Source organism: Scyliorhinus canicula, chromosome 6, assembly GCF_902713615.1.
Source record: "Scyliorhinus canicula chromosome 6, sScyCan1.1, whole genome shotgun sequence".
Lineage (NCBI taxonomy): Eukaryota > Metazoa > Chordata > Chondrichthyes > Carcharhiniformes > Scyliorhinidae > Scyliorhinus > Scyliorhinus canicula.
In genome coordinates, this window is record NC_052151.1 from 121,645,060 (window position 1) to 121,657,892 (window position 12,833).

General features: G+C 45.3%; 1 protein-coding gene across 2 annotated transcripts in view; it reads right to left on the reverse strand.

The window, feature by feature from the left end:
* znf512 (zinc finger protein 512) overlaps window positions 1-12,833 on the reverse strand; it is an 81,859-nt gene that overhangs the window by 26,130 nt on the left and 42,896 nt on the right. For both annotated transcript variants that reach the window (XM_038800036.1, XM_038800035.1), the window contains exons 10-12: window positions 9,715-9,813; window positions 6,016-6,183; window positions 602-796 (exon numbers count right to left, since the gene is read on the reverse strand). In XM_038800036.1, coding sequence (XP_038655964.1) covers window positions 602-796; window positions 6,016-6,183; window positions 9,715-9,813 — 462 coding nt within the window. The remainder of the gene's footprint in view (window positions 1-601; window positions 797-6,015; window positions 6,184-9,714; window positions 9,814-12,833) is intronic.

Below are 12,833 nucleotides of genomic sequence, written 5' to 3' on the forward strand. Positions count from 1 at the left end.
CTGGATGGGGAAATAAGGCTCCTGCCAAAGTATTTTCACATATGTTTTACTGCATAACGTTGGTGCAAGTCTTTACTAAACTACGTGACCCCAGCAGCCTTAATTGGAGTGATTCACTAAACTACGTGACCCCAGCAGCCTTAATTGGAGTGATTCTTTTATTCATAGAACACCTACAGTGATATTCGCCCTCTGATCCTTCGCCAGTTACCTATTACCATTCATTGTCTAGGTTCACACGTAGTAAATAGCCAAATACCAATGGGTCAAGTATCACTAAATCCTGGCATGTGTAGATCCATTTCCCTTTGAAAGAGACACCACTTTCAGAAGAGGATGAAGAAAAAAAGCAAACTTACTTCCTCTTCACTTCAGTACATTGAACATGAAATTATTTTCAAACAATGCCATAATAAACTTTTGAAATTTCAAAAAAAAAAACAGTAGTGGGAATTGGACGTGCAGGTTTAAAATCCTCATGTTCTTTATAAATATTCTGAGACTCATTAAAAGTGACAGTAGAAATTGAGGAAATTGTCGATCCTGTAACAATCGATCAAACCTATCTGGATAAATAACAAGTCCCAAGCCTTTTCCGCACCTTGTCATCATCAGGCACCAGGTCCCGTTGGATTTTCCTTCGAGGCCACTCTCGAGTAAGTTCATCTGCTACTATCTCATGCAGGTGGTAAGCAGCCAGCTTGGCAGAGCTCCTCCGCACTCTTCCACTGGACGTTCTCTCCACTTCAGGTTCACTTTCTTTTTCAGCAGCTTCGTCATCTGTAGTTTCCGGTGACTAGTCAATGAGACACCAAAGCATAGAATTGGTTGACCAGCAAAGAATTTGGTAACAAAATGTTGCCATATTAAACATGCATTTTAGCACAAAAGTCACATTACAACCATTGCACTATCAACAAGAAGCACACTAGCCTCTGGTTATCTCTGCTGATCTCTCTGCCAGGTAGGCAACAGTAGTGAGAGTTGGGTACATAGAACAGTACAGCACAGAACAGGCCCTTCGGCCCTCGATGTTGTGCCGAGCAATGGTCACCCTACTCAAACCCACGTATCCACCCTATACCCGTAACCCAACAACCCCCCCCAACCTTACTTTTTAGAACACTACGGGCAATTTAGCATGGCCAATCCACCTAACCCGCACATCTTCGGACTGTGGGAGGGAACCGGAGCACCCGGAGGAAACCCACGCACACATGGGGAGGACGTGCAGACTCCGCACAGACAGTGACCCAGCCGGGAACCGAACCTGGGACCCTGGAGCTGTGAAGCATTTATGCTAACCACCATGCTACCGTGCTGCCCCATTGGTACATTGATACTATAATTTCCTAATCCGATGAGGGAGTTTTGAAGTCACAATCTTGCTTTAAAGTTCAATACTTTCCCTTCAAATAGTCGTCATGGGAGTGTCCCTTTAAGAAATGCTTTTGTCGACTTACGGTGGCGGCCGTGGAGTAAACAGTCGCACATTCAGCAGCTCTTAGTATTTTTTTTAAATGGTGTTTAAACCGGATTTTTCAGAAAATCTCTCAACACAAGTTGATCGAAGGGAGAGGAAAAGGAGGTGACCCTCAATTTATGGAATCGTGTCCAAATAAGAGTCGAAAAAGGAGAAACCAAAAGATGAGTGAAAGCAAGGCTCAGAGGTCATCGAGCTCAATGGTAACGAGACAAAGTCATCCGGCATTGCAAGGGGTGCACAGAAGACGTAACCCAGATGATAGCCTCGATTAAGGAGGTGGTTAACCGGGTCGAGGAGAAAATGACGACCCAGGGATAGGAGATTCTAAAGGTGCAGGAGCTGGCGACTGAACGAGAGCAGGAATCCACTGCAATGGCTTTGGAAATTAGGATACTACAAGACAGCCAGAAACGACTGCTAGGTAAAGTAGAAGACTTGGAGAACCAGTTTTGCAGGCAAAATATCCGAATCATAGGGCTGTCAGAGGGAAAGGAGGGATCAGATGCGGGAGCGTATGTGGGGAAGATGTTGCAGGAGATGATCAGTGCCGATGTGTTTGACAAGCTGCTGGAGGTGGACCGGGCACCGTGCTCGTACATAAGCCCCAGGGTCATGAGCCCCGAGGGCCATGGTGGTGAGGCTACATTGATTCCTCGACAAGGAGCGGATCATGAAGTGGGCCAGACAGACGAAACAGCACATGTGGGAAGAATCAGAGATCCGGGTGTACCAAGACTGGGGACTAGAACTTGCAAAGAGAGAAATTTCAACAAAGTTAAGGCAGCTCTGTTTGAGAAAGACATTAAATTCAAACTGTTATATCCGGCGCTTCTTTGGATGACCTACAAGAACTAGGAGCTGTATTTTAATTCTCCGGAAGAGATGGCTACTTTTATGAAAGACAATAATCTGGCTTAAGGACTTTTAAATTCTAACTGTGGTGGGCTGCGTTTGAGGGAAGGGATGGAGTGGCGGGGAGGAGAGAGAAATGGTTTTATGTTTTGTTTTGTCTTGTTTAAAATTTCAGTCTTTTAATTCTGTGAGTTAAGTTGCGATGTTCGGGAAGAAAAGGGTTTTGGTGTTTTATTTTCTTTTAAATTTATTTTTCTCTTTTCTTTTCTCTCCTTGTGTAATGGATGACAGAGGAAAGAACTTTAAAGTTGCAACGGGGTGTGTTATTTTCTGTAAGAAAGATGGTTAATTCTTGCATGCCTAATTTTGCTTAAGCTACTTGAAGCTTCTTCTTTTGTGTTTGATTCACTTTGAAGGTGATGTGACTGATAAGAATCGGTCAAAGGGGGAGGGCTAGAATCTGGCAATCTGGTTTAACGACTTTTAAACTCAAACTGTGGTGCTCTGAGTTTGGGGGAAGGAACAGGGTGTTTTGCTTTGTCTCGTTTAAAATTTTGGTCTTTGAATTCTGTGAGTTAAGTTGCGATGTTTGGGAAGAAAAAGGGTTTTGGTGTTTTTAGTTTCTGCAAGATGGTTGATTCTTGCAGGCATAATTTTGCTAAAGCTGCTTGAAGCTTCGTCTATTGTGTTTGATTTTGTTTGAAGGTGATAGGACTGATAAGAATCAGTTAAAGGGGGAGGGGTTTGCCTCGTTCCCTGTGCGTTGGGGGATGGTTTGTTTTCTTTTTGGGATTGTTGTTACTGTGTTGAGTGCTTGTGTTATTGCTAGGTGCCATGGAATCTGGCAGTCGGCAGGCTTTTTGATGCCAGAGGGTGGGAGGTTGAGGTAGCTGGATAGCTGGTTCACGGGAGTAAAATGTGAGGAGAGCTGAGGAAAGACGAAGTGGGGTGGGCAGGGGAGGTACTGCTGATGGATAAGGGACAGTTAGGAGGCTGGAGATGGAGATTAGATGGCAGTCGCTGTCGGATCAACTGAGGTGCGGAACCCGGGCTAGGAGATGGCCTAGGAAAGGTCATGGCTGACCGACAGGGGAGGGGGGCACAAGCCCTGGTTACATGGAATGTGCGTGGACTGAATGGGCCAGTTAAGAGAGTTTGTGTGTTCGCACACCTGAGAGAGTTAAAAGCGGACGTGGCCATGTTACAGGAGACACACCTGAAGCTGGGAGACCAAATTAGATTAAAGAAGGAATGGGTTGGGCAAGTGTTTCATTCAGGACTGGACTTTAAAACATGATGGGTGGCTATCATCATTAATAAAAGGGTGACATTCGAGGTGGGGAGGATAGAGGTAGACCCGGGAGGCAGATTTATTATGGTTAGCGGGAAGCTAGAGGCAATGGCAGTGGTGCTGGTGAATATATATCCCAAACTGGGATGATGTTGCGTTTATCAGGAAGGTGCTGGGGAAGATCCCAGACCTTGACTTGCACCAGCTGAACATGGGGGGGTGACTTTAATATGATCCTGGACCCGAGGTTGGACCGGTCGAGTGCTAGGTCGGGGAAGCTATCAGCAAGGGCAAAGGAACTGCGGTGGATCATGGAGCGCATGGGAGGGGTGGTTCCGTGGAGATTTGAGAGTCCAAGGAGCAGGGAATATTCATTCTACTCCCATGTACATAAGGCGTACTCCAGGATAGATTTCTGCATGATAGATAAAACACTGCTAGCAGGGGTTGAGGACACTGAGTACTCAGCAATTGTGCTCTCAGATCATGCACCACACTGATGGACCTACGGGCAGGCACGGGAATGCCCCAGCCCCATAGTGGAGACTAGATACAGGGCAGTTAGTGGATGAGGAGATCTGTGAGCGAGACCATTCAGGGGTACATAAAGATCAATGACACGGGAGAGACTGCAGCTGGGGTGGTCTGGGAGGCACTGAAAGCGGTCATTAGGAGGGAATGTATTTTAATTCGAGCCCACAAGGATAAAACTGAGCGGTCGGAGCTCAACAGGTTGGTAGGAGATTTCTTACAGGTGGACAGGAGATATTCAGAGTCTCCAAATGAAGAGCTCTTGAAGGAACGTCAGAGACTTCAAATGGAGTTTGGGCTCCTTTCCACAGGAAAGGCAGTGGGTCAGCTGAGGAGGGTAAAAGGGGCAATATATGAACATAGGGAAAAAGCTAGCAGGATGCTGGCACATCACCTGAGGAATCAGGAGGCAGTGCGAGAAATAGGGAAAATAAAGGATTTGAGGGGGAAGACGGTGATGGACCCGAGGCTGTGAATGAAATGTTCCGGGAATTTTATAGCCAGCTATAAAAGAGCTGGAACCCCCGGTTGGGGAGGAGGGCATGAATCAATTCCTGGGGAGGCTAGAGTTCCCAAAGGTACATGAGGAGTTGGTGGAGGCCCTGGGGGGCCCGATTGGGTTTGGGGAGGTGATAGATGGACTGGGGCAATGCAATCGGGTAAAGCTCTGGGATCAGATGGATTCCCAGTGGAATTTTGTAAGAAGTTCTCTGGGTTACTGGGGCCGCTCCTGGTTAAGGCTTTCAACGAGTCCAAGGCGCTGGGAGTACTCTCTCTCTTCCCCCCCCCCCCCCACCCCACGCTTTCACAGGCATCAATTTCTCTCATCCTGAAGCGTGGCAAGGATCCGGAGAGTTGTGGATCGTACAGGCCAATTTTCCTCTTGAACGTAGATGCCAAATTATTGGCAAAGATCCTGGCCACTCGAATAGAGGATACTATCCCAGAGATAATTGGGGAGGATCAGATGGGATTTGTAAAGGGCAGGCACCTGACATCCAACATTAGATGGCTTCTTAATGTAATTATGATGCCAGCAGAGGGGCGCGAGGCTGAGGTGGTAGTTGCCATAGATGTGGGGTAGGCTTTTGACCGAGTGGAGTGGAAGTATCTATGGGATATTTTAGGCAGGTTTGGGTTTGGGCAGGGATTTGTGGAGTGGGTTCGGCTATTGTACCAGGCCCCGGTGGCAAATGTAAGAACTAACCAAGTTCGGTCAGAATACATTAGTCTTTGTCGGGAGCCTGCTCTCCCCATTACTGTTTGCCATGGCTATAGAACCCTTAGCAATGGTTCTGAGAGTAGTGAATACCTGGAGGGGTATAGTGGGGGAGGGGGTGGAACACAGGGTACAATGCTTTTGTCTTATCACATGGCTTCAGTAATGTCATTGTGTGGGTGGAGCCGGGCTGTGGTTCTGAGTTTTACTTTCACTTTGAGTTTGGACTGGTTTGAACTGCACAGTTTGAAAGAAGTGCCTCTCTATCTTCATTTTAAAAGTTGTTTCCAGACTTAACTTGATAACTTGAGATAATTGCTGTTTGAAAAGAGAAACAAAGTATCGCTAACAAATCTTATACTAGTAAGAAGGCAGTGTGCTCGGCCACACCTTTGAAAAGGGGTTTCTGGTTTTACTTAGATTTTGTTATTGAATTGGAACAGTTAAGGGGGAATTCATTAAGTGTCATTAAGGTGCATGCAAAACATTTTCAAACCAAAAGTGTCTTCACAAGAAAGTCTTCATCAATGTGGACATAAAATTCTAACTCAGATCTACTTACTATATCGGCCAAGACTGGCAACTAGGAAGGATGAAAATAAATTTCATGGAAAAGAAAATTATACATACACTTACCGGAGCATGCTCTGATTTCAAGTGATAATCCAGGCCTGCCTTCGACTTGTACAGTTTCCCACAGTGCGGGCATTTAAATAATTGTTTTACCAGCTCAGATTCTTCCTTGCCACACTTCTTCAGATGATAGAGGTAACCCATTATACTGGTGAAACTGGCACCACAGTCCTGAACAAAGATCATAAAGGTACACATTTAGCAATTCAATATAAATCTAATACAAGTAAAAGTAAAGTCATTTTCTGAAGAAATATGTCGCAAAGGCCAGAGAAGAGTTCAGCCAAAACCTTTTTGGTCACTTGTGATATGCCCAACATGATTGGTACCATTTGACTTCAAAGTAAATCACATTATATAATCACATATTTTAGGCCCGAGGGCCTAGAATACAGTAAAGTCCCTCCATTCATACCTTCCTGGCTCGCGTTTTCACTTACCTGTGCATTGTACTCCATACCGTGCAAGGCCCATCGCACGAGCAAAGTTCGCTTCTCCATGGTTTCATCATGATTTGGCAGCTTCTACCTCGGCCAATATGTTGGGGCTGATGGGACTCCCCTTTTGGCCCTCCAGCCCTCGGGAGCCTTCGGCCCCATTCTTGGATGGCGAACCCCTCTCGCTGCCATCAATTAGCCTGGCCCTTTAACAATCTGGGTGGGCGTGTCTGGAACAAGGTGTGCAGGGATGGGACCTTAAACTGAACTGTCAGGCAGGTTCCCAACCCAGAATTGAAATTCCCAGCCATACTTTCAGCGAGTTTAAACTAAAGGGAAGTGTTTTTAACTTTCTGCAGTGATTGGGCAGGTGGTGCGCAAATAGCATCAATGAGAAGTTGGGGTTACTCGATAAACACTCTGGAGGTTTCCAGCAGTAACAAAGGTGTTTATTAATGAAAGGCAAAGGCTGGTAAATACAGGCACAGAACACAATAGGATGGGTCTTGTCTCTTCGGTTCCAGGGTCCACACTGCCCAAGCCACCACGCAAACTTGTTATTGGCCATGGTTTGCATGCGTCCACGCGAATGGCCCCAAGCCGGTCCTGTGGCACCACTCCCTTAACGCAGCTGCATTACCAGATCCCTCCCCTTCAAGTCCTCATTATATTTCACATAAAAACTATGTATATGTTCTATATACTTGGAAAAGATATTGGGAGATTCCCGGACCTCCTTTGTTCTCCTACAGGCTCGACAGCCTCCAAGGTAGTCACGTTGTCAGTGGCCGATGACAGTTCAAGAAGTAACGTCTCCTTGGAAGGGGAACTGATCTCACCGGCTTCCAACGAACAGCTGGTAGGGTTAACTTGGGAGTTCTCAGCTCCCTCTGCTCAGGAACAGTCACTGGAGTGTCGAGAACACCAGTAGGATTTGCCTGCACTGAAATGGGGTTTGCTGTCCCCAGGGTCCTCAAATGGTCAATATACTTTTTGACGTTCTTTCCACTTACATTCATCAATTATGACCCAAGCCCAAACTGAGGCACAATCTGCGTAGCTAACCATAGTGGACCCGAGGCAAAGTTCCAAATTAAGATCGGGTCCACCAACTGGCATGATCTGTTGCCCCTCTGCGTAGCCCAGAGACCTCTCCAATCTCCCCGCCAATTTAGGAAATACAAACGTGTTCTGAGGCGACGGCCCATCAGTAACTCGGCAGGTGTAACCCTGGGGGGTTGAGTTGTACGATGGCAGAAAATTAGCAAGCCGCTGGCGTAGAGATTTGTCAGATTGTTTCCTCATGGAGTTTTAAAGGAAAGCACAGTCCTCTTGGCCAACCCATTGGGTATAGGGTGGTATGGGGTCGTCCTACTATGGCGAATGCAATTCGCTCACTAACCAAATTAGAATTTTGGGGCCACAAACTGTCAGAAGCATCATCTTCTGTTCGACTTCCCTTGTGATCTCGCTCGTGGTGAAGGAATACCGGAACTGTTTCACATATACTGGCCGTTTGATGTACTGGCTCCAAACTTCAATCCCTTGGTCAAACAGTTTACTGGTTTGACGTTTATCGATAATATGCATTTTCACTCACGTTATAATATTTCCCAACTCTCGTTCATCCTTCTTTTTTCTTAATTGCTCCTTCCTTCACCCTTCGAATCGCAAAGTACTGTTGGCTGCAATGAAACCTTTTACCTCATCGTCAATGTGGTGGCTCAAGACAACACTCTGGAAGCTTCCATGAGTAATAAAAGGGGTTTATTGACAAAAAGCAAAGGCTGGAATATACACAGGTACAGGACACCATACGATGGGTCTTATCTCTTCGTTTCCGGGGCTCACACTGCTCAGGCCTCGTGCTTGCTCACTATTGCCCGGGGTACATGCTCTCCTGCGCAATTGGCCCCGAGCCAGTCACATGGTCCGTCATGCCGGCTCCCTTAAAGGAGCCACGATACCACAGAAGCTCAAACCACCTTGATGGTTGGGCCACATTAACAAGAGTTTGCGAGCGCCTAAAAGGCTCCAAGGTATCCAGTCAGGAAGGGAGTAAATTCACCTGGTTGCTATGTCAAGCGTAGACAAGAGAAACCAGGGTAGTGGTGGACCTGTAGGGTGATTGGAAGTAGGTAGAAGGGTAGGGAATAGCGGGTTGGAGTGTTTTTTTATATAATAAAATGTCCCATCAAAATACCTAATTATCATTCATGGTGACACCACCTTGATGAAATAATACTTAAATTATTTGGGTCTTCTGCTCCCCCTCCCCCAACCAAAGTATAATTTACCAAAAATAGTCAGCACTGTTGCTTCAGAGTTCCAGGGTCCCAGGTTAATTTCCTGGCTTGGGTCACTGTCTGTGTGGAGTCTGCACGTTCTCCCTGTGACTGCATGGGTTACCTCTGGATGCTCCAGTTTCATCCCACAGTCTAAAGATGTGCAGGTTAGGTGGATTGGCCATGATAAATTGCCCTTAGTATCCAAAAGGGCTAGGTGGGGTTACTGGGTTATGGGGATAGGGTGGAAGGTGCTCTTTCCGTGGGCCGGTGCAGACTTGATGGGCCGCATGGTCTTCTACACTGTAAATTCTATGGTAAAAAGATCTTTCATCAAACCTATTACCCTATTCAATTTGAAATCTTCACCGATGTGTCTGAGGCTCCCCCATCTGTTGTATACAGGTATTGCACTACAATACTGCCCAAACCAATGTTGCCCTTGCACAGCTGGAACCTATTCAATCGAGTCCTTTTCAAAAGCATATTCCCTGTTCGCAATTTCAACGTTCGTGAGATTCTGCGGGAATACAACCTCCTTGAATGGCGGGATTTTATTGCATATCACTTGAAGAGCAAGCGTACAAAGCAAACTGACTTTTCTTTAAAAAAAAGGAAATAAGTGAGGAAAGGAAAAATAAATAAATCAGAGAAGGGTCATCCTGCCTAATTGCACCTACTGACCAGTTGCAGAGCTGAAATTGCTGACATCCAGTGCACATCGAGCAAGGAACATGCACGTGTACTCTCATTCCAGAAACCCTCTACTTGCCGCTTTCACCGGAACAGAAAATGATACTGGGGACTGAAGCTCAAGAAGGGAGCCAATACTGCAAGATTGTGCTACTACCTCAATATTTCTTTCAAGTATTTCAAAAAAATCAATCCAAACTTTTCAATGAAACTTGCAAGTTCACATTTACTTTTTATACCAATTATGCTAAGTGACAGAAACTGTTTGCAACATTTCCTACTCTTACCTCACGGAGACACTTCAGCCTCCCCATTCTCCGCAACACCTTTCGAAGTCTCTCCCTATCAGTCTGTTCATCGACCACATCCCCATCTTTCAAAATTGGCTGAACAGAAGAAAATGAAAGCATTATTCTAGCATAGCGAACATGCATGCATAGTTAGTCAATGCTATACAAATATTGCTGGCTGAAGCCTAATGCCATTTGGTTCTGTCCTAAGACAGATTAAAGTAAATAATCAGACCTGACTGACTTAGTTAGCAATGTGAAAAACCTTAATTCAACCAAGCTCAAAGTGTGAGAACTGTTAACTGCCGAAACAGGTTTGGGCAATCTCAGCCAAGTTCTTAAGAGACCAGAAAATTAGCCAAAATTTAGTAATCTTATTAGGATGACTGAAACAGAAATGTCAGGCTGTTCACAAGATTAGGAGTCAAAGAATATGGTGCTGGGGCAGAGTTCAAGAAGCTTTTCACTGTACCTGACCCACATTTTGAAACAAGATATGACGTCTTTACTACCTGTGACTTTTGTAATCAAGTTGCTATTTTGATTTCCCTCAACTCAGTTTGTGTTTATTTTTCTCTTCTCCTCTGCTTCTCTTCTCTTATTATTTTCATTGAGTTCTGAAGAAAGTTACTCATGGACAAAAACGAGAGTGGTCCTAAAGGAAGAGTGATAAATTGGGGAAAGGCCAAGTATAACAAAATACGGCAGGAGCTAGGGAATGTGGATTGGGAGCAGCTGTTTAAGGATAAATCCACATTTGAAATGTGGGAGTCTTAAGGAAAGGTTGATTAGAGTGCAGGACAGACATGTCCCTGTGAAAATGAGGGATAGAAATGGCAAGATTAGGGAACCATGGATGATGGGTGGAATTGTGAGACTAGCCAAGATGAGAAAGGAAGCATACGTAAGATCGAGGCGACTCAAAACTGATGAAGCTTTGGAAGAACATCGGGAAAGTAGGACAAATCTCAAACGCGCAATAAAGAGGGCTAAAAGGGGTCATGAAATATCTTTGGCTAATAGGATTAAGGAAAATCCCAAAGCCTTTAGGATTGGCCCACTCAAAGACAAAAGAGGGAATTTATGCGTGGAGTCAGAGGAAATGAATGAGATTCTTAATGAGTACTTTGCATCGGTATTCACCAAGGAGAGGGACATGACAGACGTTGAGGCTAGGGATGGATGTTTAAATACTCTAGGTCATGTCGGCATAAGGAAGGGGGAGGTTTTGGGTATTCTAAAAGGCATTAAGGTGGACAAGTCCCCAGGACCGGATGGGATCTATCCCAGGTTACTGAGGGAAGTGAGGGACGAAATAGCTGGGTCCTTAACAGATATCTTTGCAGCATCCTTGAGCACGGGTGAGGTCCCGGAGGACTGGAGAATTGCTAATGTCCCTTTGTTTAAGAAGGGTAGCAGGGATAATCCAGGGAATTATAGACCTGTGAGCTTGACGTCAGTGGTAGGCAAACTGTTAGAGAAGATGCTGAGGAATAGGATCTATTCACATTTGGAAAAAAATAGACTTATCAGTGATAGGCAGCATGGTTTTGTGCAGGAAAGGTCATGTTTTACAAACCTAATAGAATTCGAGGAAGTGACAAAGTTAATTGATGAGGGAAGGGCTGTAGATGTCATATACATGGACTTCAGTAAGGTGTTTGATAAAGTTTCCCATGGCAGGTTAATGGAAAAAGTGAAGTCATATGGGGTTCAGGGTGTACTAGCTAGATGGATAAAGAACTGGCTGGGCAACAGGAGACAGAGAGTAGTGGTGGAAGGGAGTGTCTCAAAATGGAGAAACGTGACTAGTCGTGTTCCACAGGGATCCGTGCTCGGACCACTGCTGTTTGTGATATACATAAATGATCTGGACGAAGGTAAAAGTGGTCTGATGAGCAAGTTTGCAGATGATACTAAGATTGGTGGAGTTGCAGATAGCGAGGAGGACTGTCAGAGAATACAGCAAAATATAGATAGATTGGAGAGTTGGGCAGAGAAATGGCAGATGGAGTTCAATCCAGGCAAATGAGAGGTCATGCATTTTGGAAGATCTAATTCAAGAGCGGACTATATGGTCAATGGAAGAGTCCTGGGAAAAATTGATGTACAGAGAGATCTGGGAGTTCAGGTCCATTGTAACCTGAAGGTGGAAACGCAGGTCGATAGAGTGGTCAAGAAGGCATACAGCATGCTTGCCTTCATCGGACGGGGTATTGAGTACAAGAGTCGGCAGGTCATGTTACAGTTGTATATGACTTTGGTTAGGCCACATTTGGAATACTGCGTACAGTTCTGGTCGCCACATTACCAGAAGGATGTGGATGCTTTAGAGAGGGTGCAGAGGAGGTTCACCAGGATGTTGCCTGGTATGGAGGGTGCTAGCTATGAAGAAAGGTTGAGTAGATTAGGATTGTTATCGTTGGAAAGACGGAGGTCGAGGGGGGACCTGATTGAGGTCTACAAAATTATGAGAGGTATGGACAGGGTGGATAGCAACAAGCTTTTTCCAAGAGTGGGGGTGTCAATTACAGGGGGTCACGATTTCAAGGTGAGAGGGGAAAAGTTTAAGGGAGATGTGCGTGGAAAGTTTTTTACGCAGAGGGTGGTGGGTGCTGGAACGCTTTGCCAGCGGAGGTGGTAGAGGCGGGCACGATAGCATCATTTAAGATGCATCTGGACAGATATATGAACGGGCAGGGAACAGAGCGAAGTAGATCCTTGGAAAACAGGGGACAGGTTTAGATAAAGGATCTGGATCGGTGCAGGCTGGTAGGGCTGAAGGGCCTGTTCCTGTGCTGTAATTTTCTTTGTTCATATGTACATGTGTTTTGAACTAATTTCACCAAGTCCAGAAAAATGATTTATTCCTCATAACCGTTAGCCCTACACATCAACAACACTTGTTTTATAAAAGCACAACATTTTTCCGAATCTCAGTTTATATGTATAACTTGAATATTCTACAATTTAGCCAAGAATGGCGTGCAACATTGGGCTCATTATGTTTCTCATTATTTTGACAAAGATCTCATCCTACCATCACTAAGACCTCACCTCACTTGCATATATGCCTTCTGTATGAATGGTGTCTGCCAAAATTATTAAATGGTGTG